The sequence below is a fragment of the Jaculus jaculus genome, chromosome 12, assembly GCF_020740685.1.
Source record: "Jaculus jaculus isolate mJacJac1 chromosome 12, mJacJac1.mat.Y.cur, whole genome shotgun sequence".
Lineage (NCBI taxonomy): Eukaryota > Metazoa > Chordata > Mammalia > Rodentia > Dipodidae > Jaculus > Jaculus jaculus.
The window spans coordinates 107,942,389-107,966,780 of record NC_059113.1 but is presented as its reverse complement, the minus strand read 5'-3'; the positions used below and the strand labels follow the sequence as shown (position 1 = coordinate 107,966,780).

General features: G+C 46.6%; 2 protein-coding genes across 3 annotated transcripts in view; one reads left to right on the top strand and one right to left on the bottom strand.

The window, feature by feature from the left end:
• Rnf13 (ring finger protein 13) overlaps positions 1 to 9,456 on the bottom strand; it is a 61,918-nt gene extending 52,462 nt beyond the window's left edge. For both annotated transcript variants that reach the window (XM_004655904.2, XM_045131145.1), the window contains exon 1: positions 9,321 to 9,456. The gene's annotated coding sequence lies outside the window, so the exon portion shown is untranslated. The remainder of the gene's footprint in view (positions 1 to 9,320) is intronic.
• An 8,080-nt stretch (positions 9,457 to 17,536) lies between these two features.
• Ankub1 (ankyrin repeat and ubiquitin domain containing 1) overlaps positions 17,537 to 24,392 on the top strand; it is a 29,442-nt gene continuing 22,586 nt past the window's right edge. The window contains exons 1-3 of the mRNA XM_045130641.1: positions 17,537 to 17,816; positions 18,035 to 18,108; positions 19,742 to 19,885. Coding sequence (XP_044986576.1) covers positions 17,678 to 17,816; positions 18,035 to 18,108; positions 19,742 to 19,885 — 357 coding nt within the window. The 5' untranslated portion in view covers positions 17,537 to 17,677. The remainder of the gene's footprint in view (positions 17,817 to 18,034; positions 18,109 to 19,741; positions 19,886 to 24,392) is intronic.

Below are 24,392 nucleotides of genomic sequence, written 5' to 3'. Positions count from 1 at the left end.
CTACACTTCATTAAAATTAAAAACTTTTGGGGAGTTGGAGAGATGTCTTAGAGGTTAAGGCCTGTGAAGTTTGAGAACCCAGGTTCAATTCTCCAGGTCCCACATAAGCCAGATGCACAACGTGGCACATGCATCTGGAGTTCTTTTGCAGTGGCTAGAGGTACTGGTGCACCCATTCTCCACCCTCCACCCACCACCCACCCCGTCTCAAAAACTTTGGGGCTGTAGAAATGATTTAGTGGTTAAGGTGCTTGCCTGTAAAGCCTAAGAACCAGGTTCAACTCCCCAGAACCCACGTAAGTCAGACACACAGGTGATGCATGCATCTGGAGTACAACTGTAGTGACTAGAGGCCCTGGCATGCCAATTCATTCATTCTCATTCTCTCTCTCATTAAAAAAAGGAAAAAAAGAAAAAACTGAAAACTTTTGTGACTGAAAGAGCACCACGATGGCAGTGAGAAGACACAAGGAGGTGGCCTAGCGCTCCAGGACGGACTTGTCGCAAGCTGAAGACTGGGCTCTGGGTCCTCAGCATCCCTTAGGTGCCAGGTCAGTGTGGTGCTTGCCTGCAGTTCAGGTCCTTGACAGGCAGACACAAGGGGTGATGGTCTGTAGTATCAACCTGACATGGCCTGCAATCACCTGTGGCAGGTTAGGTCAGCCTCTGCTCATCAGTGAGAGATTCTCCTAATGAGGTTAACGAGGCCAGAAGACGCTCCCCTCCCCTCCCCCACCCCCATGGGCAGGGCCGCTCCATGGGCTGACCCTGCACTGCAAGGAGAGCTGGCCAGCTGCACTCACTGCTCTCCCGTCACCTTGCTGAATGTGAGCAGAAGCCTCGAGCTCCTGACAGCGTGCCCTCCCTGCCACGGTGGGTGGTGACCTGGAACTGGAACTGGAACTGGAACTGAACTGAAATAAGACCTTCCCTTAAGCTGCTTTTACCAGGTCATTCTGGCCCAGCCACAGGAGGTTGACTAATACACAGGGATCTCCAGAGGGACAACTAAACTAGCTATGGGTTCATGTGACAGCAACTGCTGCCTCCTGTCTCATTAGGAAGCGCACTCACCTCCTCTCTCCAGTCTCACAAGTGTCCAAACCTCCAACACCAGTTCCTCAGTGGGATAAATCACCAATGGAATTTATTCCCTCTATAAACTTTAACTGGATATTTTGGTCATTAGAAACCAAACATGACTTAGTCAAATTCAATCAATGAAACCTCAACAATTTTATAACTCCCATAGAAGTTATTCTAAATCCAAGTCTTGTCCCATATACGGAGCAAAATATTTCAAATTTTTCAATTTGTTAGCACGTACTTTTTTTAAAGATTTTATTTATTTATTTTAGAGAGAAAAAGAGGAGAGAGAGAGATTGAGAGAGAATGGGCACACCGGGGCCTCTAGCCACTCCAAATGAACTCCAGGTGCATGTTACACCTTGTATATCTGGCTTACATGGGTACTGGGGAATAGAACCTGGGTCCTTAGGCTGCACAGGCAAGTGCCTTAACTGCTAAGCCATCTCTCCAGCCCACTTAAATGTTTTAATGTATGAATGTTTCATGATTGTACTCTAAAAGCACAAAGTTTCAAAGACTTTAGATTTAAAGACTGATTTCCGGGCTGGAGAGATGGCTTAGCAGTTAAGTTGTTTGCCTGCAAAGCTAAAGGATCCCAGTTCAACTCTCCAGAACCCACGTGAGCCAGAAGCACAAGGTGGCACATGCGTATGGAGTTCATTTGCAACAGCTGGAGGCCCTGGTGCACTCATTCTCCCCCCCCCCCAATTTCTCTCTGCTTGCAAATAAAATTAAAATACTATGGTTTATTTTTCTTCTGCATGATGATAAACCAAGCAAATATATATTAGACTATATTTTGCCCTAACTTTCCCATTTAGAAAATAGTCATTAGTAAGTACTGCCAACCCTCTTACACTGTACAAATGTATTTTTAAACATCCGGTTCATTAACTCAAAGCATGTATTTAGCCTGAGGCTTCTTCAATGACAGTGTACAGTCAGCTCTATTTTATCTGTATCAGTCAAGTAAATGCAATGGGCATTTTCTATGTCTTTAAAGCTGAATCTTTTTAAACTGGAACTATCGCATTTATCAATGAGAAAATAAAACAAAATGTAATTTATTATGCTTGTTAGTGGACAAGCTGAGTAATCTCCAGATTTTCATCATGCTGAGTGAGGGCTCTGGCTACAGTAGCCTTATTCCCACTGCAGTCTCAGAGCCCAGCCCGTGACACGACGACCGCTCCCTCCTCTGTCCTGCCTCTTCCTTGCACCATTCAATGCGCACCTCGTCTGCAGGGCAGTGAGGTCTCTCTGACTGGAACAACTGTGCTATGAATCAATTCGGGATGATAAAGGGGAGATAATAAAAATAAATTTGGAGACATAGGAACAATTTAACATTCAGCATACATATAATGCTGGCACTGTGCAAAAACAAGTCGCTCTGCTGGGCAGAAAGGGAAAGGAAGAGCACACGAGCAGGGAAGACATGCCCCTTCCTAATGCTCTGCACCAGCCGAGAGAATCCGCTATCATTATCCTGGTCATCTGCTTAAGGAGCCCGACTTTACAAACACGGTGCAAAAAGCAGAATTCCTGTGATAAGAAGGAGACTTTGCTGGGCAGGAGGAGCACCGTGAGTTTGAGGCCGGCCTGAGACCATACAGTGAGTTCCAAGTCAGCCTGGGCTAGAGTGAGACCCTACCTTGAAAAACCAAAAAAAAAAACAAACAAAAAACAGGAGTCTCATTGACTTATTTTCCCACTAAAAACTATGTTCTAAAGCTGGGCAAGGTGGCCCATACCTTTAATCCCTCCACTGGGGAGGCAGAGGTAGGAGGGCTGTTATGAGTTGAAGGCCAGCCTGGGACTAAACAGTTCCAGATCAAACTGGGCTAGAATTAGGTCTTACCTTTAAAAAAAAAAAAAAAAAGCAAAATAACAACAACAAAACAAGCTCCAGAAGGGCAAGGACTTCCGTCTCTGTCTAACACAGAAGGCACTTACTAAACACACGTCACGTGACTGCTACGGAGCAAAGCCCCAAAGTAGCAGGGCGCCGTGCCGTTGACACAGCGGCGTGATGGTGCCCTGCCCCTTTCTTCTCCTCGTGCTCAACAACATTTTGTTTGATTAGGCAGTTACTTGGGCCCAACACAACAGCAGGGAACTAAAAATAAAGAGTTCACTGCTTAATCCAAAAGTCAGCAATTATACCTAAACTCATCTATAGGTCCTTCTATTACTGAGTCCTGGGCACTTTTATGTGTCAAAGATGGTCTCTGGGTGTTTTTCTTTCTTTCTTATCACAGGTCCTGGGAGAGTATGATGACAACAGAAACACTGTCTACCATGTGACAGGTACTTTTATATATCAAGGCTCATTTTCAAAACTGCTGTTATTATTACCATTTACACAGTGGGAAAAGTAAAGGCAGAGAACGGAAGGCAACAAGATGTATTTGTGGATCTCTATTCTTTTTTTTGTTTTGTTTTGTTTTTGTTTTTGTTTTTGTTTTCCGAGGTAGGGTCTCACTCTAGCCCAGGCTGACCTGGAATTCACTATGGAGTCTCAGGGTGGCCTCGAACTCACGGTGATACTCCTGCCTCTGCCTCCCGAGTGCTGGGATTAAAGGCGTGCGCCACCCCGCCTGGTTTCTATTCTTTCCATCATACCAGGCAGCCCTCTCTTCTCCTTTGAGGCTCTTCCACCACAACCTTGGGTATAAACGAAACCACTTTCCAGCCACGCACCCCACTTTGTTGTCCTCCTTAAGAGGCTCACCAGGGAGCCGGGTGTGTGGCACATGCCTTTAATCCCAGTACTCGGGAGGCAGAGGTAGAAAGACTGCCGTGAGTTCGAGGCTACACAGTGAATTCCAGGTCCTCCTGGGCTAGAGAGAGACCCTACCTCCTCAAAAAAAACCAAAAAAGAAAAAAGAAAAGAAAAAGAAAGAAAGAAAAAACAGAGGCTTGCCATGGCTCTAAGTGGAAAGGGTTTGCGATCTGTTAATGTGGGGAACAAGAGGAGACAGTGTGAATAAGGATGGCGATGCTGCAACACTGCAGCACACACCTGGCAATCACCGCGTCCGGGAGAATCGGCAACGTGCTATTTCAAGATAAGAAACAGAGCCTCGTAATTTCACAAGTGCCCTTCCCGGCCTCTTCCTGTTCTTCCAGGATGCTAATCCAGACATGGATACATTCTTACTAAGTGAGGAGCTCTCAATTACGAGGATTGTAAGGAGTGACTCCCAGGACCACGTCTGCTCTAGGCCATTTCCTTACAATAGGAGCACATCTCTTCCCATTCAAAAATTTATTTTCTTTTCTCTTTTTCTTTTTGGTGCCAAGAACCAAATCTAGGTTCTTATGCATTCTAGACCTATCACTGAGTTATACCCCAGCCCACTTCTTTTTATTTCTTTATTTGTGTGCGTGCGTGTGTGTGTGTGTGTGTGTGTGTGTAGGCACCAGTGTTGACACCACTGTTTGGATCCGGCTTTACGTGGGAACTGAACCCAGGCAAGCTTTGCAAGCAAATGCCTTTAACCGCAGAGCCGTCACCCCAGCCCTCTTCCCTTTTATGGAATATAAAGAGCTTCCAGTTTTCATTTTATCTTTCCACATATCAAAACAACTTCTCAGTTCCAAAAAGCTATGCCCCACCAGTCCATCTTCTCCTGTCTTCTGTCCACCACCAAATCTGTTTTGCATTGTGATATCCCTTATTTCTGGCAACAACCATCAATATCCTCCCAGAAATGTGTCTCAGAGGCTGGACAGATGGCTTAACAGTTAAGGCACTTGCCTGCAAAGCCTAAGGTCCCAGGTTCATTCCCCAGTACACACATAAGGCAGACACATAAGATAGTGGCATGCATCTGGAGTTTGCAGCAGCTAGAAGCCCTAGCACGCCCATTCATTCTCCATTCTCTCTCTCTCAAATAAGTAAAATATAAAAAAGAAAGAAATCTGTCTCAGCCAGTCATGTCAGTTTCAGTGTCCCTGTGAGCGTGCTTTATTGGGGCAGTTTTCTCAGGGCTGTGAGGGTGTGGTGCTTGTCCTACTTTCTGGTGCGACGTGAGGACTGGGGAGCCGGGCCCAGGCTGCAGGATTTGTAAGCAGGCATCTTTTCCCGCCAAGCCATCTCTCCTGCTTCTCCCCCGCGCTTCATTGCAATTATCACATGCCACCTCAGAACTCCTGCCTCCAGGCATCCACTTCTCCAGTTTCATTTCATCAAGAGGGCTGGAGAAATGCCTTCAGGCACTTGCCTGCAAAGTCTCAGAACCCTGGTTTGATTCCCCAATACCCACGTAAAGCCAGATGCACAAGGTGGCGCATGAGTCTGGTGTGCTTTCATCGCAGTGGTTAGAGGCCCTGGCTTGCCCATTCCTTCTCCCTTCCTCCCCGCCCCCCCCCCGCCCCTTTCTCCGTCTCAAATAAGTAATATAAAAAAAGAAAAAACTATGGGCTGGAGAGATGGCTTAGCGGTTAAGCGCTTGCCTATGAAGCCTAAGGACCGGTTTGAGGCTCGGTTCCCCAGGTCCCACGTTAGCCAGATGCACAAGGGGGCGCACGCGTCTGGAGTTTGTTTGCAGAGACTGGAAGCCCTGGCATGCCCATTCTCTCTCTCTCCCTCTCTGTGTCTGTTGCTCTCAAATTAATAAATAAATAAATAAATAAAAACTAAAGAGGGCCCTACCAGAGTATAGTGATGCATGTCTTCGGTCCCAGTACTCAGGAGGCAGCGGTAGGATCACTGTGAGTTCAAGGCCAGCATGAGACTACATTCCTGGGCTAGAGCAAGACTCTTCCTCAAAAAAAAAAAAAAAAAAAAAAACCTTAACACACACACACACACACGCACAGAAAAAAAAGAGGGTCCTTTCAACTAAATACTATGCACAAGATTTTCACTGTGGCGTCCGCAGATTTCCACAATGGGGTACCGTTTGTCTTTGCCAGCCTGCTCCCCACAGTGCTGGCAGGTGCTCACTGGCCGCAGCTCGGACCTTTGCTCCAGCAGAGTGCACCGGCTTTCTTCTCCCCCTCTCCTCGTCTGCCAACCATGGCTCAAATGGCCACACGCTCAGTGAACGGAAAAGGTTGAGAGGCACCATTTACTGGGCACATGCTGACTGGTGCTTTACGAATTCTTCATATCTGAAGTCACCAGCGACGGAGAATTCACAGCAACGCCACGTCACTGTGTGCTGTTTTATGAAATGAGACCCGGGGACAAGCTGTGCACAGTGGGGATGAACGCTCGGGCATCTATCTGCTGCACTCCATGCCTGCACGGACCCTCTGAGACGCCTTAGCTTCCTCGCCTACAGAAGGTGCTACCCACAACACTAGCAGCGCGGGAACTGGGCGGCGATACAAGGTACTCAGAATTCTAGCAGTGAGAACCTATGAGAGCCTTCAGTACTCAACTTCCCAAAGCAAGCTGTTTTCCACATGACTTACACTGTACATGGACACAAGGCCTCGCGCAAAGCAACGGAAAGCATGTGTGTGTTCACCAGAGACTTGCCATTCCTTACTCAAGAATAACCATTTTATTCAATTCATTCAACAAAGTAAGCTTCAGTATGTAGCCGATACATTTTATTCATTTAACCCTCACAAGTTTTTCCCTTTTTGTTTTTTTTTGTTTGTTTTTGTTTTCTTTTTTGAGGTAGTATCTCATTTTGGCCAAGGTTGACATGGAATTAACTATGTAGTCTCAGGGTGGCCTCAAACTCATGGCGACCTTTCTATCTCTTCCTCCCAAGGGGTGGGAATAAAGGCATGTACCACCATGTCCAGCTTTACAAGTTTTTCCCTTTTAAAAAAATATTTTACTTGCTTGAGGGGGGCAAATAGAAAGAGAGAAAGGATGGGTGCACCAGGGCCTCCAGCCACTGCAAACAAACTACAGGTGCATGCGCCACCTTGTGCATCTGGCTTACATGGGCCCTGGGGAACTGAACCTGGGTCTTTAGGCTTCTTAGGCAAGTGCCTTAACCACTGTGCAATCTCTCTAGACCCACTTTTTCCTTTCTGTGTGTGTGTGTGTGTTTGTGTTTTTGTAGGTAGGGTTTTACTCTAGTCCAAGCTGATCTGGAATTCACTATGTAGTCTCATGGTGGCCTTGAAGTTGTGGTGATCCTCCTACCTCTGCCTCTGGAGTGCTGGGATTAAAGGGGTGTGCCACCCCGCCTGGCCACTTCTTCCTTTTTATTCATAACACAGAATGTTGAAAGCTGAGCTTAGCCTGACTTCCAAATTTGCAATCCAGCATTTTGAAACATTAGTTTTTGCTGAATGCCATAAGGATATATTTTGCATTTATACCTTCCTCTTGACATACACATAGTTAAAAAGGGAAACAAAAGCTTCAAAACCTATTTACTCTTACTCCAAAAGCTGATTATAAATTCCACTAGTGAGTCTCTATGGGCCCTGCACACTTAATTCATGTTTAAACTACCGTAGTCCAGTTCTGTTACTTTGGAGTTATATCCCTGACCCACTAAAAGCAGTCTTTAAGTTTTTGTTTACTAATTAAAGAGGGGGGGGGGGCTGGAGGGATGGCTTAGCAGTTAAGGCATTTGCCTGCAAAGCCAAAGGACCCAGGACCCACGTTAGCCAAATGCACAAGGAGGAACATGTGTCTGGAGTTCATCTGTAGTGGCTGGAGGCCCTGGTGTACCCATATTCATTCTCATTCTCATTCTCTCTCTCTCTCTCCCTCTTTCTCTGTCAAATAAATAAATAAGATATTAAAGAGAGAGAGAGAACAGGTATACCTGGCCTCTATAGCCACTACAACTCCAGATGCATGTGCCACCATGCGCATCTGGTTAGAAGTCTTTTTCTTTTCTTAAAAATATTTTTTATTGGGTTGGGGTGATTTAGCTCAGTGGATAAGCGCTTGCCTAGCAAGTGTAAGGCCCTGGGTTCAGTCCTCAGCACCGGGAAAAAAAAAAAAATCACAAAAATATTTATTTATTTGAGAGAGAGAAAGAAGTAGACAGAGAGAGAGAATAGGCAAACCCGGGCCTCAAGATGCACACGTACTTTGTGCATCTGGCTTATGTGAGTACTGGGGAATCAAACCTGGGTCCTTTGGTCTTTAAATTGGGCTTGGTGATCCAGCACTCACGAGGGTGAGGCACCAAGATCACAAGTTCAAGGGCAGTCTAGGCTACACAGACATAAATAAATCTCCAATTTAAAAGGTGAGGGAGCTGGAGAGACGGCTTAGCCATTAAAGGAGCTTGCTGGCAAAGCCAAAAGGCTAAGGTTCAATTCCCCAATACTCATGTAACGCTAGATACGCAAAGCAGCTCGTACATCTCTATGTGCAGTGGCTACAGGCCCTGGTGCTCCAATTTTCTTTCTCTCTCTGTCTCTGCAAATAAATACAATATTTTTTTCTTCTTGAAAAGTGCTTGAGATAGATGAAACCTTAAAAGTCTTTAAATCTTGAAGCGATGTCTCTATTCTGGAGGTTTCTGAGGCACACCCACCTTGTTTATATTGTACCCCAAAGTGCAGATGGCCTCCGCGGAGAACAACGTGTCATTGTGGAAAGTAAATGCAGTCCTTCTCCCGGCCCCGGCTGCATCTCTGGCAGCAAATGGTAACCACCGGGCACGTCTGGGGCAACAACAGAAAGGACGTCGGCGGCTCGCTACGAAGCGAAACCGAGGATGAAACGGTGGTTTTTGTGTCTGTCTGTGTGCTCGTTTGGAATTTCACTACTACCAACCAGACTAGGACCAAAAAGAGGACTTGACCCAAAGCGGACAGAGAACATGCATGGCTGTCAGGAACGTCGTGCCTGGGACACTCTGGGGCTGGGTTTCACTGTCTGTCTGTCTGTCTGTCTGTCCACTCGCAGTCCTTGCGGGGCAGGTCAGCTTAACAGGCCGGGCAGCGACGCGGACTCCCGGAGGGCGGGCGGGGAGGCGGCGGCCCAGCAGCAGCAAGGTCACGTCGCGGGCCCGCGACCTGGGCTCCGGGAGGAAGAACGCGGGGATGGGGGCCTTTCTTTCCTTTTCTCGTTTTATTTTGTTTGTTTTTTCTTTCTTTTCTGCGGCTGGCTGGTCTGTTTTCCTCCTCCTCCCGGAGGTCTCTCCCGAGGACTGCGGGGCGGGTGCGGAGCGAGCAGGCCAGCCCGACGAGCCCGGGCACCCACTCGCGGGGTCGGGAGGCGGCGTCCGCAGCGCGGGCCTGGCCCCGCCGCACCCCGCCGCCGGAACCAAACCGCCGCCGGCTCTTACCTGCAAGCCCGAGCCCGGAACGCAGGCGAGCGGCCACGGAGCTGAGCGGACAACTTCCTAGGCTGACCTCATGACGGCGGGTCCGCGCCGCCCTCTTGCCCGCTCCGACTCCAGCCCCGCAGCCCAGCGCTGACACCGCCGCCGCCGCGGACAGCGGAAGTCCCGCCCCCAGCTGTCTCATTCGGCCGCACTCACAGGCGGAGGAACGCCATTGGGTGTCTGCGGTGCCCGTCAATGCGTTTCCACGCCAGTCCCGCCCTCCGCGCGTCTCATTGGCCCACACCTGAAGGCGGCGTAAAGCCATTGGTCCGTAGCGTGGCCCGTGAGGGCTGCGCGCTCACGCCTCGCCCCGCTGGGAGAGATGCCCAGGCTGGCGAGTCTCGTTCTCGGCCGCGTGATCGAGCCTCCCCCACGGGGGAAGAAGGGAGGGACGGCCGGCTAGGAGCGGCCTTCTGCGGGGCTGCCGCGCGGTTGTGCACGGCGGCGGGGTGCCGGCTCGCGTCCCGTGCGCGGCTCCCCGGGCCGCCGCCCCCCCCGTGCCCCCGGGCATCTCTCCCCTGCCCGCCTCACTGCCCCGCGCCCCGGCTGACGCGGGTGCTGGCGGGGGCCTCGGGATCCAGGGCGCGAGCTGCCGAAAGTCGGACGCGAACCCCCGGCCTCCGAGGCCTGGCCGATGTCCGCGCTCCGGGCCAGGCGCGCGCCCAGAGCACGACGTGGGACTGCTTCTGAAAACAGCCCGCCTCCGGGGCTCCTCTGATAAGCCCGTGTCCACGCCTACAGCCGGCTACTTGGAATTTAAATGACCAGTTAGGACCATCCTCGGTGATCCAGGCGTGGAGGCACAGCAGAGATGCAGGATGCTGAGATCAAATGTCAAGAGGCACAGACTCTGGTCCCACTGTGGATTGCAACCGATGACGTCCCTCTAACAGGACAGAGGACCTCTTCTAGGGACGTGCCTTACCACTTGGAACGCCTGTAGTAGTGTGTCACTCGATCTAACTTTGCTTCTGGGGTGTGAGTCCACGGAACATAGGAATGGGAGAAAGACTTGCTAGTGTTTCTCTTAGCGCCTTTTTAATTTTGAACCCATTCGATTTAAATATACATTAAGAGCTGGAGAGATGGCTTAGCAGTTAAGGCGCTTGCCTCCAAAGCCAAAAGACCCAGGTTCAGTTCCCCAGTACCCACATAAAGCAAGAAGATGCACAAGGGGATGCGTGCAATTGGAGTTCCTTTGCAATGGCTCGAGTCACCTTTGTGCTCGTTCTCATATTCTCTCTGTCTGTCTATTCTTTTTTCTCTCTCTCAAATAAAATATACAAGAAGCCTTAAAATCAAATTTTAAAAATAAGCTGGGCGTGGTGGCGCACACCTTTAATCCCAGCACTTGGGAGGCAGAGGTAGGATCACTATGAGTTCGAGGCCACCCTGAGACTACATAATGAATTCCAGGTCAGCCTGAGCTAGAGTGAGACCCTACCTCAAAAAAAAAACAAAAACAAAAAAAAAGCCCACAAATTTTAAAAATAAGCTGGGCGTGGTGGCGCATGCTTTTAATCCCAGCGCTTGGGAGGCAGAGGTAGGAGGATGACCATGAGTTCAAAGCCACCCTGAGACTACAGAGTGAATTTCCAGGCCAGCCTGGGCTAGAGCGAGACTGTACCTTGAAAAACCTAAGTAAATAAATAAAAATAGAGACGATCAGATTTCTTCTTCTGTGTACCATACAACTGTATAGCCTATGTATTAAATTTCCACTCAGCTAGAAATGCTTCAATATTTCAGTATCACGTAGATCTGCTATTAAGACTCATAAAGATCAGGATTGGAAATATTATTATGAGGGCTAGAGTAATTTAGTATAAACAGACTTACCACATCTCTATAAGCATTTTTTCATTAAAGTCAAATTGAAATGAAAATCATTGATATACAACACAATAAAACCTAATTTTTTGCATGCTAACAAAAAATACATTTTAAAAAGTGATAAAATGGTTCTGTATGGCTTAGTGATTAAGGCGCTTGCCTGTGAAAACTAAAGATCCAAGTTCAACTCCCCAGAACCACGTAAGGTGACACATGCCTCTGGAGGCCCTGACATGCCAATTCTCCTTCCCTCTCTCGTTCTCTCTATACATATCTTTCTCATTAAAAAAAAAAAAAAAACAAATGATAAAATGTAAAAATAAAAAAGTCATTAAGAAAAAGCTGGACATGGTGGCACATGCCTTTCATCTCAACACTTGGGAGACAGAGGTAGAAGGATCACCATGAGTTGAAGGCCAGCCTGGAGCTACAAAGTGAGTTCCAGGTCAGCCTGCACTGGAGAGACACCATCCCTCAAAAATAAAACAAGGGCCGGGAGTGGAGGTGCACACCTTTAATCCCAGCACTTGGGAGGCAGAGGTAGGAGGATCGCCATGAGTTCAAGGCCACCCTGAGACTACATAGTGAATTCCAGGTCAGCCTGAGGTAGAGTGAAAGAAAGAAAGAAACAAGATAATGCATTGTTTGTACTGCATCTAGGTAGAATGATGACATACTTTGTAGAACTATTAATACCCCCTCCACGTGTGTTTTAATGTAGGAAAATTAGAAGACAGTTTGGAACATATTAATTTTTTAAATTATGGTTTCCAAGAACATGAAGGGTTTAAGAGAGGACATGATAATAAAACACCATCAATTATCTCTTTATAAAAACAACAGAACTGGGTGTGGTGGAGTATACGTGGAAACCCAGCACCCAGGAGGCTGAAGATAATTACGATGAGTCTGTGGCCAGCCTGGGCTAGGTAGAGAAAGCGAGGCTAGCCAAGGCTATGTGGTAAGACTATCTGAAAAATTATAATAGAGCTGGGGATGCAGCTCAGTGGACAGAATGTTCGCCTAGTATGCACAAGGACCTGTGTTCACGTGTGTACAATACCAGCACTCAGGAGGTGGAGGCAGGTCAGAAGTTCAAGGTCACCTGGGTCAGCTCATAGCAAGTTCAAGGCCAGCCTGGGATACATGAGATCCTGCCTCAAAAATAAACAGATTACAGGGGTTGAAGAGACTGCTTAGTGGTCAAAGGCACTTGCTTGCAAAGCTTGACAACCTGTGTTTGATTCCCCAGTACCTACGTAAAGCCAGATAAACACAGTGACTGACACATGCGTCTGGGGTTCATTTATGGTGATAAGTAACCCTGCATACCCGTACTTTCACTCTCTCTCCCTAATAAATAAATAATAAATAAGGGCTGCAAAGACGGCTGAGGAGTTAAAAGCACTTGCTTGCAAAGCCTGATGACTTAGGTTCAACCCCCCCAGTACCACCTAACGCCAGGCATATTCAAAAGGGGTGGGGGCATGTGTCTGGAGTTTCTTTGCAGTGTCAGGAGGCTCCAACACACCCATACACACACACACACACACACTTGTGCACGCTCCCTCTCTCTTTCTCTTTCTCTCTCTCTCTCTTGCACTCTCTCTCTCTCCCCCTTCCAAATAAATAAAAATATTTTTAAATAAATAAAGCCAGGCATCATGGCAAATCCCTGCCACTTATGAGGCTAAGCAGGAGAGCAACAAGCTGAAAACATGCTGACCTATGTAGTCAGGCCCTGACTGTAGAATATAAAAATAAAGGATGGGCGGGGGAGACAGTTCAGCAGTTTAAAGACACTTCCTTATATAGCCTGCCAGCCCGGTTTCAAATCCCCAGTACCCACATAAAGTCAGACAAAAAGTGGTGCATATGTCTGGAATTTCTTTTCAGGCAAGAGAGACTATTACAAACAAACAGAAACCTAAAATGAGCATGAGCAGCAAATCAGAAAAACGGACTTCAAAGTAAAATGGACTTTAAGTTAAAAGCATTAAAAAGGCGCTGGGTGTGGTGGCACACACCTTTAATCCCAGCATTCGGTAGGCAGAGGCAGGAGGATTGCCATGAATTCAAGGCCACCCTGAGACTACATAGTGAATTCCAGGTCAGCCTGAGCTAGAGTGACACTCTACCTCCCAAAAAATAAAAGCAAAACAAACAAACACACAAAAAAAGTTCAGGCTATATTTGCAGAGCCATTAGAATTTCAAACAGAAGAGAGACATAATTAAGACTGCATTTTAAGAGATTTCCCCAGGCAACAATTTAGAATATACATAGAAGAAAAGCACAAGTGAAAATAAAGAGACCGATTAAAAGATTCTTGTAATAAAGAAAATAATGACCAGGTGCAAAGCAAGAGTGGTGAGGAAAGTGGTCAAAGTTCAGACATATCTGGGAGTCCAAATTATTCAAGGTTTGCTGATGGACATAGACGTTCAGGGAAAACACAAGACTGAATCTGACTCTCAGATTTCTGGTTTGAGCCGCTTGGTAACTTGTGCCACTTATGAGATGTAGAAATCTGGAGAGTGATACAAGAGGAAATTTTGGAGATGTGAAAGTCTGCTTTTCTTCGGGTTAAGATTGGGATGTCTGAATAGACCCGTCCAGGAAACATCTGGGTAGAAAGAAGCAGACTTATAGGTAAGCACTTTTCCTAATGTTTATAACTATATATTTATGTATTCTTTTTTAAACATTTTATTTTTGTTAATTTATTTGAGAGAGAGAAAGAATGGACATGCCAGGGCCTCTGGCCACTACAAATGAACTCCAGATGCATGCACCATATTATGCATCTACTTATGTGGGTAATGAGGAATCCAACCTGGGTCCTTTTGCTTTGCAGGCAGGTACCTTAACTACTAAGCCATCTCTCCAGCCCTACACCCACATATTAATGCTACTTTCACTTTTGGTTAGAGAAGCTTCTCTTTTCTGATGGCAGTGACCATTGGGATGACTCAGAAGTCACCACAGGGCTAGAGAGATGGCTTAACAGTTAAGGTGCTTGCCTGCAAAGGCTAACCACCTGAGTTTGATTCCCTAGTACCTATGTCAAGCCAGATGCACAAAGTGGCACATGTATCTGGAGCTCACTTGCAGTGGCTGGAGGACCTGGAGTGCCTATTTCTTCTGTCTCTCTTCTCTCTATCTGTCTCTGCTTGCAAATAATTAAAGAAAATATTTTTAAAAATCACTACAGTGCTGAGAAGTGACAGTAGAGTGTTCAGCACTGAGACATCTCTATCACACCTTCCAAGGATCAGGGTCTATTGTGGTGGAAGAGGTGGCAGAAAGAATGTAAGAGCCAAAGGAAGGGAAGGGCTGCTTACAATGCAATCTTCTAAGTACTAGCTTAGAAAAAAATGGCCTGGATATCCATGACCTCGCAGTGCCTGACATAACCTACATAAGACCATCATAATAGGAGGAAAAGATGGGCTGGAGAGATGGCTTAGTGGTTAAGCACTTGCCTGTGAAGCCTGAGGACCCTGGTTAGAGGCTCAATTCTCCAGGACCCACGTTAGCCAGATGCACAAGGGGGCGCATGCATCTGGAGTTCGGTTTGCAGTGGCTGGAGGCCCTGGCACGCACATTCTCTCTCTCTATCTGCCTCTTTCTCTCTCTCTCTGTAGCTCTCAAATAAGTAAAAATAAACAAAAAAATTTTTTTTAAATAGGAGGAAAAGATGATGACATCAAAATAAAAGAGAAACTAATTGAGAGGGGGAGGGCATTTATTTTCTGTAATTATGGAAGCTGTCAATAAAAAGCTAAAAAGAAAAAGAGGGTTTAAAACAGGAGACAAAAATGCATAGACCTTCATTGTACAGTTAGCATTTTTTTATATTTTATTTTTATGCACTTCTTAGAGAGAGTGAGGGAGAGAGGGAGCAAGAAAGAAAGAATGGGTGCACTAGGGCCTCCAGCCACTGTGAACAAACTTCACACACATATGCTACCATGTGCATCTGGCTTATGTGTGTACTGGGGAATTGAACCTGAGTCCTTAGGCTTAGCAGGCAAATGCCTTAACCCCTAAGCCATCTCTCCAGCCCAAGGTAGCATTTTTTTTAAAGATTTTATTTATTTATTTATTTATTTATTAGAGACAAAAAGAGGGCAAGGGGGGGGAGAGAATGGGCGTGCCAGGGTCTCCAACCACTTCAAATAAACTCCAGATGCATGTGCCTCCTTGTGCATCTGGCTTATATGGGACCTGGGGAATTAAATCTGGGTCCTTAGGCTTCGCAGGCAAGCACCTTAACTGCTAAGCCCTCTCTCCAGCCCAGCATTTTTTTTATGTAGGGGATTACTTACAGGCAGCCTTCTTTGCAGGATTTTAATAAACTATTAAAACTACATAAAATATATTAAGAGCCAGCTGTTAGGGCAAATCAAAGAGATTAGCCACCTGCATAAATTTTGAGACTCCCTGGCCCTTCATACAAACCTTCTACATTAACTCTTTTCTTTGGATTGAGAAAGAAGGCAGATAGTCAAGATTTCCTTGTTTGTTCTCGAGCTAAATGTGAGCGACCATGTCCCAAAGTCAGATGACCTCAAATAGCGTGTTCCAACGAGCTTAGTTTCATGAAGTTTTTATAGTTACAGAACAAAAGAAAGCTACAAATCGCAGCATTTTTCCAATGCACAGGTGGAAACATCGGGTCAGCCGGGCTAGGGAAACTCAGCTAGGGGCTTCACGTGCTCTCTGATGGCATTCTCAAAGCTGGAGTTCTGTGCTGCTTGTACATTCCAAACGGTCTCACCTGATCACCTGATAGTCACAAGGGCATTAAGTCAGACACAGAACTGGACGATTAACAGCTTTTAGGGGACTGGCGACAACCCAGTACAGTTTGGTTCCCACTCTGTAGCATTCCAGGTCTCCACAGGCGCAGTGCTAACAGTCAAGCAGCCTTGTGGGTGCTTAACAAGGTGTAGTTCTTTCCTAAGAACTCATGTTCACACTCATGATTTCTTCTCCAACATCTAAATTTTACCCACCTGGCATTAGTAAAGGTCTACTTCCAGCTAGTACTTAGAAAACTTTTAAATCAACGAAGAGGATTTGCACTGTTAAAGGCACACAGTATCCTTCAGAAACCTCAGTGCCTCCCATGAAAATTACTTGTTAAATACTGAAATAGATAGTTAAATATGAACACACATTCATACATGCACACACATATACACGTGCATGCCCACCACACACACATGAATACTCATGCGCAACCACCGCATACACATGCATGCCCGTCACACAAACACATGCATGCCCACCACACGCACACACACACACACACACACACACACACACACATGTCCACATGCACTCCCACCACATACATACATATACACATGCACATACCCTTACCACATATAGCCATGGCTAGAGTGAGTCCCTACCTCAAAAATAAACAAAAAGAATAAAAAGAAGGGCTGGAGAGATGGCTCCACAGTTAAAGATACTTGCTTGCAAAGCCTGCTGGCCTGGGTTCAACATCTCAGCACTCACTTAAAGACAGATGCACAAAGTGGTGCATGTATCTGGAGTTCCTTTGCAATGGCCAGAGTCCCTGGCACACCCATACTCTCCCTCTCTCTCTCTCCTTTTCTCATAAATAAATTTTTAAAAATTTAAAATATAATAAGAAAAGCAAGATAGTGACTCTGTCCTAGGTCAGGACGTTTTTCAGGAAGAAGACAAGATTCATATATGAAAAAATGACCAGGGGGCTGGAGAGATGGCTCAGAGGTTAAAGACGCCTGTTTGCAAAACCTGACAGCCTGGGGCGCATTCCCCAGCACCCACATAAGCCAGATGTGCAGAGTGGCCCGGGTGCCCGGAGTCTAGAGTTCACAGTGTCAGCAGGCCCTGTCGGGCTCATTCCCTCTTCGTCTGTCTGTCTGCTTGCAAATAAATATGAGTCATCAGGGCATTAAACCGGGTGTATCTTACAGAGGAGCTCAGAGGAGAATCTTTCAATTCTAGAAATGTTTACATTACGAGCTTGAGTAACAACACTTACTGTTTCCACTCAAGCGAATGAGGTTTGCAACAATTCCCACCAACAGGAAGTTGGGGTGCAGGCCCAAGACAATGGTAAACTGCTCTAAGTAACTTAAAGGCAGGGACCCAGGAGGGAAGGAAGCGCCAGTCCCGTGGAGTTGCTATGCAGCCCTGGGTTACTCTGCGGGGAAGGGAGGGGCAGCGGCTTTGGCCCGTCGTCTCCCTGGTGCCAGGGAGCCTTGCGCTGTGCCCGGAGGCAGCAGTGGAAATCCTCCTCCCCACACCCCAGCACAAGTACACAGAGTTGTTATGGAAACAAGTGCACTGCCACTGGCGTTATGGACAGAGAACTTTGAGGATGACCTCATTGGGGCGCAATCCGCTCCCGGTGGCTGTGTGCCACCCCCCGCCCCGTCATGATGTGGTCTCCAAGCAGATAAACTGGAGGAAATACAAACATGGGGGGGGGAGCGGCGATCACATCATCAGAGTGCCATTTGCGTGCAGGGCTTTCGCACTGCCTGCCGACAGCTTGTCCACACTTGCCTGCACCATCGTCTCCATCGGGAGCGCTGGCCTGTGTACTGGAAGAACAAGGTAGCTATTGAGCGCGGCCAGTGGCTGGCTTTGCTGCCCAAGGCCGGGGTGGGTGTTGCAACTGAGCCTTTCACACTCTTGCAGGGCTCCCCGAGGCTGGACGCTGACAGGCGTCCTTGATTGCCAGAGCCCTCGGGATCGTGGGGGAGGGGGGGGCTCGCTTTGTTTTCTTGGTCTTGTGTTTTGAGAAAGCAATTGCATGATGAGGATTTTCATAGCCTTTGACGGATCATTTGAGCCATTTGATGTCTCACCAGACGACACTGTAGAAACCGTCAAGCAAATGATAAAGGTAGGTGTTGGTCCGAAGGTCATGAAGATGGATATTACTTTTAATTCCACACTACAGTTTAAGTTTATTTATTATTTGCAAAAAGAGAATGGGTGCACCCAGGGCCTTCCCCACTGCCCAGGACTCCAGATGCATGCACCACTTTGTGCCTCTGGCTTTACCTGGATATTGGGGGACGCAAACCCAGACACACAGGCCTTGCAAACAGCACCTTTAACCATCTCCCCAGGTCCACACCACAGTTTACAAAGGATACAGGTACTGTTGGGTATATTTGCAATGTGCAGGGAAGCAGAGTTCTTGAAAATATCATTTGTTTGCCTAATAGTTTGATTAAGAATGTGGCCTATGTGTGGATACTAGAAACAAGTGAACAAGTGTATTCTTGGGGAAAACCTCCAGTTTCGCTTCTCTTTCGTGAATTTATGGGGTGTGTCTGGGCCAGATGGTATTACTGCCATTCTTCATAAAAGGGACAAAACAAGTCACTAACTTTAGTACCTATGCAGAGTGGGACAATTGTCTGTACATGTCTTGTTTGGTGATGAAACAAAACTAGAGAGAGAGATTAGAGAACTTGTGGGCTCTGAGTGCATCTTACTGGGACCACGCTGCCAGAACCGGGAGCAACTTGAAAACCTTCCTTACACATTTCTTATAAATATCCAGTATAAATAAAATTAAGCCAGGCATGGGGGCCCACACCTTTAATCTCAGCACTTGGGAGGCAGTGGTATGAACACCATGAGTTCAAGGTCATCCTAAGAATAGAGTGAGTTCCAGGTCAGCCTGGGCTAGAGCAAGGCCCTGCCTGGAAAAACTAAAACAAAAATAAAATTAAGCAAAATATTTACTTGCATACATAGAGCCACTGTTAGTGATGTTCGGCCGATGATGCCAATCCAGGTCTTCTACCACAGCAAGGCTTGTGGGTCATGGTGCCCTTCGGAAGCCTGCCAGTGCCTATGAGCTCCTCTCTCTCCTCTGCCTCCTCTCTTCTCTCTTCTTTCCTTTCTCCTCTCTCTTCTCGCCTCTCCCTCCTTCTCGTGTCTCTCTCTCTCTCTCCCTGCTGGGTAGTGGTATACACCTTTAATCTCAGCCCTTGGGAGGCCAGGGTAGGAGGATTGCTGTGAGTTCGAGGCCACCCTGAGACTACAGAGTGAATTACAGGTCAGCCTGAGCTAGAACAAGACCCCACCTGGAGAAAAAAAAAAAAAAAAGATGTAGTTTCCCCCCCCCCCATTTATAGTCTTTTGGGGAGGTCTGTAGAGTCCAAGTTAAGAACCCTGTCCAATACTTCTTCCCTTTGATTCCCAAACATTTATAATGCAAAGTGGAAAAAGTGGAAAGCAGGGCCAGGGTGGTGGCACATGCCTTTAATCTCAGCACTCTGGAGGCAGAGGTAGGAGGAGCGCCCTGAGTTCAAGGCCACCCTGAGACTACATAGTAAATTCCAGGTCAGCCTGAGCTAGAATGAAACCACCTCAGAACACACACCCCCCCCCCAAAAAAAAATGAAAGCAGGGGAAGTGGGGAGGGAGGGAGGTAAGAGAGAGGGAGAAAAGAAGGCAGGGAGGGAAGGTCTAGTAATACAGAGATGCTCTGTTCTCCTGAAATGTTGCTGATCTCCAAGGATTACTTCCACGTGCCTCTCTCTGAAGACCAGCAAGGCAGGCAGTACCTGGAGCTCATGCACGCCGGGGCTGCTCTGAGGAACAGCTGGACTCTTGCTGATATTGGAATATCCTTCTGTTCAACTCTCAAGTGCTTTGTTAAGGTATGAGGAACAGGGTGACATTTGTCCAAGATATTCATCTCACTTTGAATTGACTTGCGTATAATCCAACTGAAGTAATTTCATAACTGGGAAAAAAGGTTTTCTTGAACTGGTTGTGGCTCATGCCTGTTCACCCCAGCACTTGGGAGGCAGAGGCAGGAGGATCATGAGTTTGAGGTCACCTTGGGCTATATATCAAGATCTTATCAAAAAGGAAAAAGAGGGACTGGAGAGATGGCTTAGCGGTTAAAGTGTTTGCCTGCAAAGCCAAAGGATCCAGGTTCAATTCTGCAGGACCCACATAAGCCAGAGGCACAAGGGGGCAGGCACATGCATATGGAGTTAATTTGCAATGGCTAGAGGCCCTGGCATGCCCATTCTCTTATCTCTCTCTCTTTCTCTCTCTCTCTCTTTCTTGCTCTCAAATAAATAAGTAGAATGAAATATTACAAAAAGAAAAAGGTAGCTGGGCATGGTGGCACACACCTTTAGTCCCAGCCTTTGGGAGGCAGAGGTAGGAGGATCGCTGTGAGTTCGAGGCCACCCTGAGACTACACAGTGAATTCCAGGTCAGCCTGAACTAGAGTGAGACCCTACCTTGAAAAACCAAAAAGAAAGAAAAGAAAAAGGTGAAAAGTGATTGAAGAAGACACTGACGCCCATCTCTGCTTCCACATGCGCACGCGCACAAACACACTTGTGCCCACATGCATAAGAAGCAAACACTTTCTATGCTATTGTTAATGCACATTGTACGTTATCTTCATTAAATCATCCTCAATGAATTTGCACCTATTTTTAAGATTTATTTATTTGCAAAGAGCGATAGAGAGAAGGGAGACAGACAGAGAGAATGGGTGTGCCAGGGTCTCCAGCCACTGCAAATGAACTCCAGGCACATGTGCCACTTTGTGCATCTGGCTTTATATGGGCACCGGAGAATTGAACCTGGGTTGTTAGTCATTGCAGGCAAGCACCTTAACTGCTGAGCCATTTTTCCAGCCCTTGCATTTATTTTTTAAAGATAAAAATGGGTTGTAGCTGGGCGTGTTAATGCATGCCTTTAATCCCAGCACTTGGGAGGCAGAGGTAGGAGGATAACTGTGAGTTCAAGGCCAGCCTGAGACTACACAGCAAATTCCAGGTCTACCTGGGCTAGAGTGAGATGTGAGACCCTACCTCAAAAAAAAAAAACAAAAACAAAACAGGAATTGTGACGATGTAAAATAAATATGATAAAATGCACCTGATTTTATTGTAAAGTGGCACATTCTGAGGGTCTCTTCTACCCTGATGCTTTTGCTCATTTGTCTTTGTTTCCCAAAGAAAAAAATATAATTTTATTTATTTATTTTTAAAAATTTATTTATTTGATAGAAAGAGTCAGAGAGAGTGAATATAGGTGCACCAGGGCCTCCTCCCACTGCAAATGAACTCCAGAAACATGTGCCGCTTTGTACCTCTGGCTTTACATAGGTACTGGGCAATCAAGCCAGGGACATCTGACTTTGCAAGAAAGTGCCTTTAACTGCTAAGCCATCTCTACAGCCCCTCAAACATAGCTTTATATCTTCCCAAGCATAACCTGTGTAGGCATCGTTTATGTAACCCCCTTTCCCTCCCTCTGTCTGGTGCACATACCTTCTCTCTCTCTCCCTTCTTTCCTTCTCCCCATTATAATAAAATCTTAGATCCAATAAATTACCCAACTTGGTCTTCCATTGTGGACCCAGGAATCGAATATTTGGAACTAGTGCGCCTTGCTAAATTCCCAGTACAACACAAAAATGAAGCTTGGGCCAAGTGTGGTGGTGCACACCTTTAATCCCAGTATTGGGGAGGCAGAGGTAGGAGGATCATCGAGCGAGTTCTAGGTCAGCCTGGGCTAGAGTGAGACTCTACCTGGAAAACAAACAAACAACAACAAAAGGCTTAGGACCTGGAGAGATGACTCAGCTCTTAAAGACACTTGCTTATAAATCCAGTTCAACTCTCCAGCACTCATTTAAAACCAGACCCATAAAATGGCACATGTGTCTGGAGTTCATTTGCAGTGGCAGGAGGCCCTGGCACTCATTCCTTCTCTCTCCCTCCCTCTGTCTCTCTTAAATCAATAAATAATTTTAAAAATATTATTTATTTATTTATTTAGAGAGCAAGAGAGGCAGATAGAGAGAGAGAGGAGAGAATGGGCACTCAAGGGCCTCTAGCCACTGCAATAGAATTCCAGACACATGCACCATCTTGTGCATCTGGCTTTATGTGGATACTGGAGAATCAAAGCCTCTGCTCTCAAATATGTGTGCCAGCAGGCCAGCCAAGAGCAGAACTCTACTGCAGGAAAACTAGTGGACCGGGCTGGGTTAGGCAAGGCGCAGGGCAGTGACTGGGCGGGCTCCCTGGGGGACGCATGAAGGGCGCTCAGGACTGGGGGACTTCTTGGCAGCGCCACACACTTGCATCTGCCCAGCCACAGTGGGCTGCTGAAGAATGACGATACCGTCCTGAACCGCAGAAAGGGAAGTGAAGCCAGTTTCACTCTAACTGGACAAGGAGAAGCAGTCATCTACTTTTCCAGGATCCCTTCCCTTTTTCGCTGGGTTTTTGGTTTGGGTTTGGCTTAATCTAACTGTTGTGAGCAGGATTGACATCTTCCACAAACTTTCAATCTTTATTTCAGATGCCTCAATTCCGCTTTTTAGATTGCAAACTGGAAGGAAGAAAGGAAACTTAAAAAAACATAAATCTGTATGGAGCTGGGCATGGTGGCACACACCTATAATCCCAGCTCTCTGGAGGCAGAGGTTGGAGGAAGACTACATAGGGAATTCCAGGTCAGCCTGGGCTCCAGTGAGACCCTGCCTCAAAAAACAAACAAACAAAAAAAATATACCGAGTATAACCCCTTTTAAGATTATTTATTTACTTAAGGGAGCGAGACAGTATGGGCACACCAGGGTCACTTGCCGCTGCAAATAAACTCTAGACACATGCGCCACTTGATGCATCTGGCTTTACATGGGTACTGGAGAATTGAAAGCAGACCAAAAGACTTTGCAATTAAGTGCTTTTAGCCACTAAGCAATCTCCCCAGCCGTTAACCTCCCTTTTTATGTATTTTATTTTATCTTTTCAAGGCACAGTCTCCTTCTAGCCCCAGGTGACCTGAAACTCACTCTGTAGCCTCAAGCAGGCCTCAGATTCCTACCTCAGCCTCCTGAGTGCTGTAACTAACTATAGGTGTGCACCACCACACCTGGCTCCTGCATCTCCCTTCCTAAATAGCAAAGGTATATATGGTAACATAAAAATTAGAGGACAGGCTGGCTGGGTGTGGTGGGGCATGCCTTTAGACCCCGCACTTGGGAGACAGAGGTAGGAGGATCACTGTGAGTTCAAGTCCAGCTTGAAACTACAGAGTGAGTTCCAGGTCACACTGGGATAGAGTGAGACCCTACATTAAAAAATAATAATAATAATAATAAATAAATAAACAGCAAAAAGAGCAAACTACAAATAGCGAAGAGCAACAACAAAGACATCACTCCTTACCTCAAGACTCCCCAGACTTAATCTCAGGAAGGATTTTTTTTTGAGGCAAGCCCAACAGACTGTCTTTTTCTTTTTCTTTTTTTTTTTTTTTAATGTGAGAGTAAGAGAGACAGAGAGAGAATTGCATGCCAGGGCCTCCAACCAAAGACACTGCAACCAAATTCCAGACGCTTGGGCCACCTTGTGTGCATGCACACTTGGGTTACTGTGCACAGGTAGTGAGAGGAGCAGGTTTATTTCAGGTTTACAGATCCTGGGGTAGTTCCATAATGGCAGAAGAGGCTGGCCCCAGATCTGCCCCCAAACGTGCCTTAGGACTGGACCCCAGAATCAATCCTCAATGACCTCTTCTAGCCAGGCGGCTAAACATCCAGGTTACAAGCTTTAATAAAACGTGTCTATTGGAGGGGGGACACACATTCAAATGATCACATTTGCAATGCCTGGTGGCCAGGTTTACATCCTCAGTACCTGATGCACAAAGTGGTGCATGTGTCTGGAGTTTGTTTGCAGTGGCGAGAGGCTCTGTAGTACCCATTTTTTCTGTGTGTCTGTCCTTCTTTCTCACCATCTCTTTCTCTCAAATATAAATATGTATGTGTGTATGTATATATTTATATATACATACATATATATACACATACATACATACATACATACATATATTTGAGAGAAAGAAAGAGAAGGGGAGAACAGGTGTGCCAGGGCCTCAGCCACTGTAAGCAAACCCCAGACACGTGCGCCCCCTTGTGCACATATGCAGTATTGCATGCTTGCATCACTGTGAGTCTGGCTTATGTGGGACCTGGAGACTCGTACATGAGTTCTTAGGCTTCGCAGGCAAGCGCCTTAGCTGCTAAGCCATCTCTCCAGCCCTAAATAAATATATATTTTTTAAGGTTTAGAGGGCTGAGGAGATGGCTCAGTGGGTAAGAATGCTTGCTGCAAGTATGAG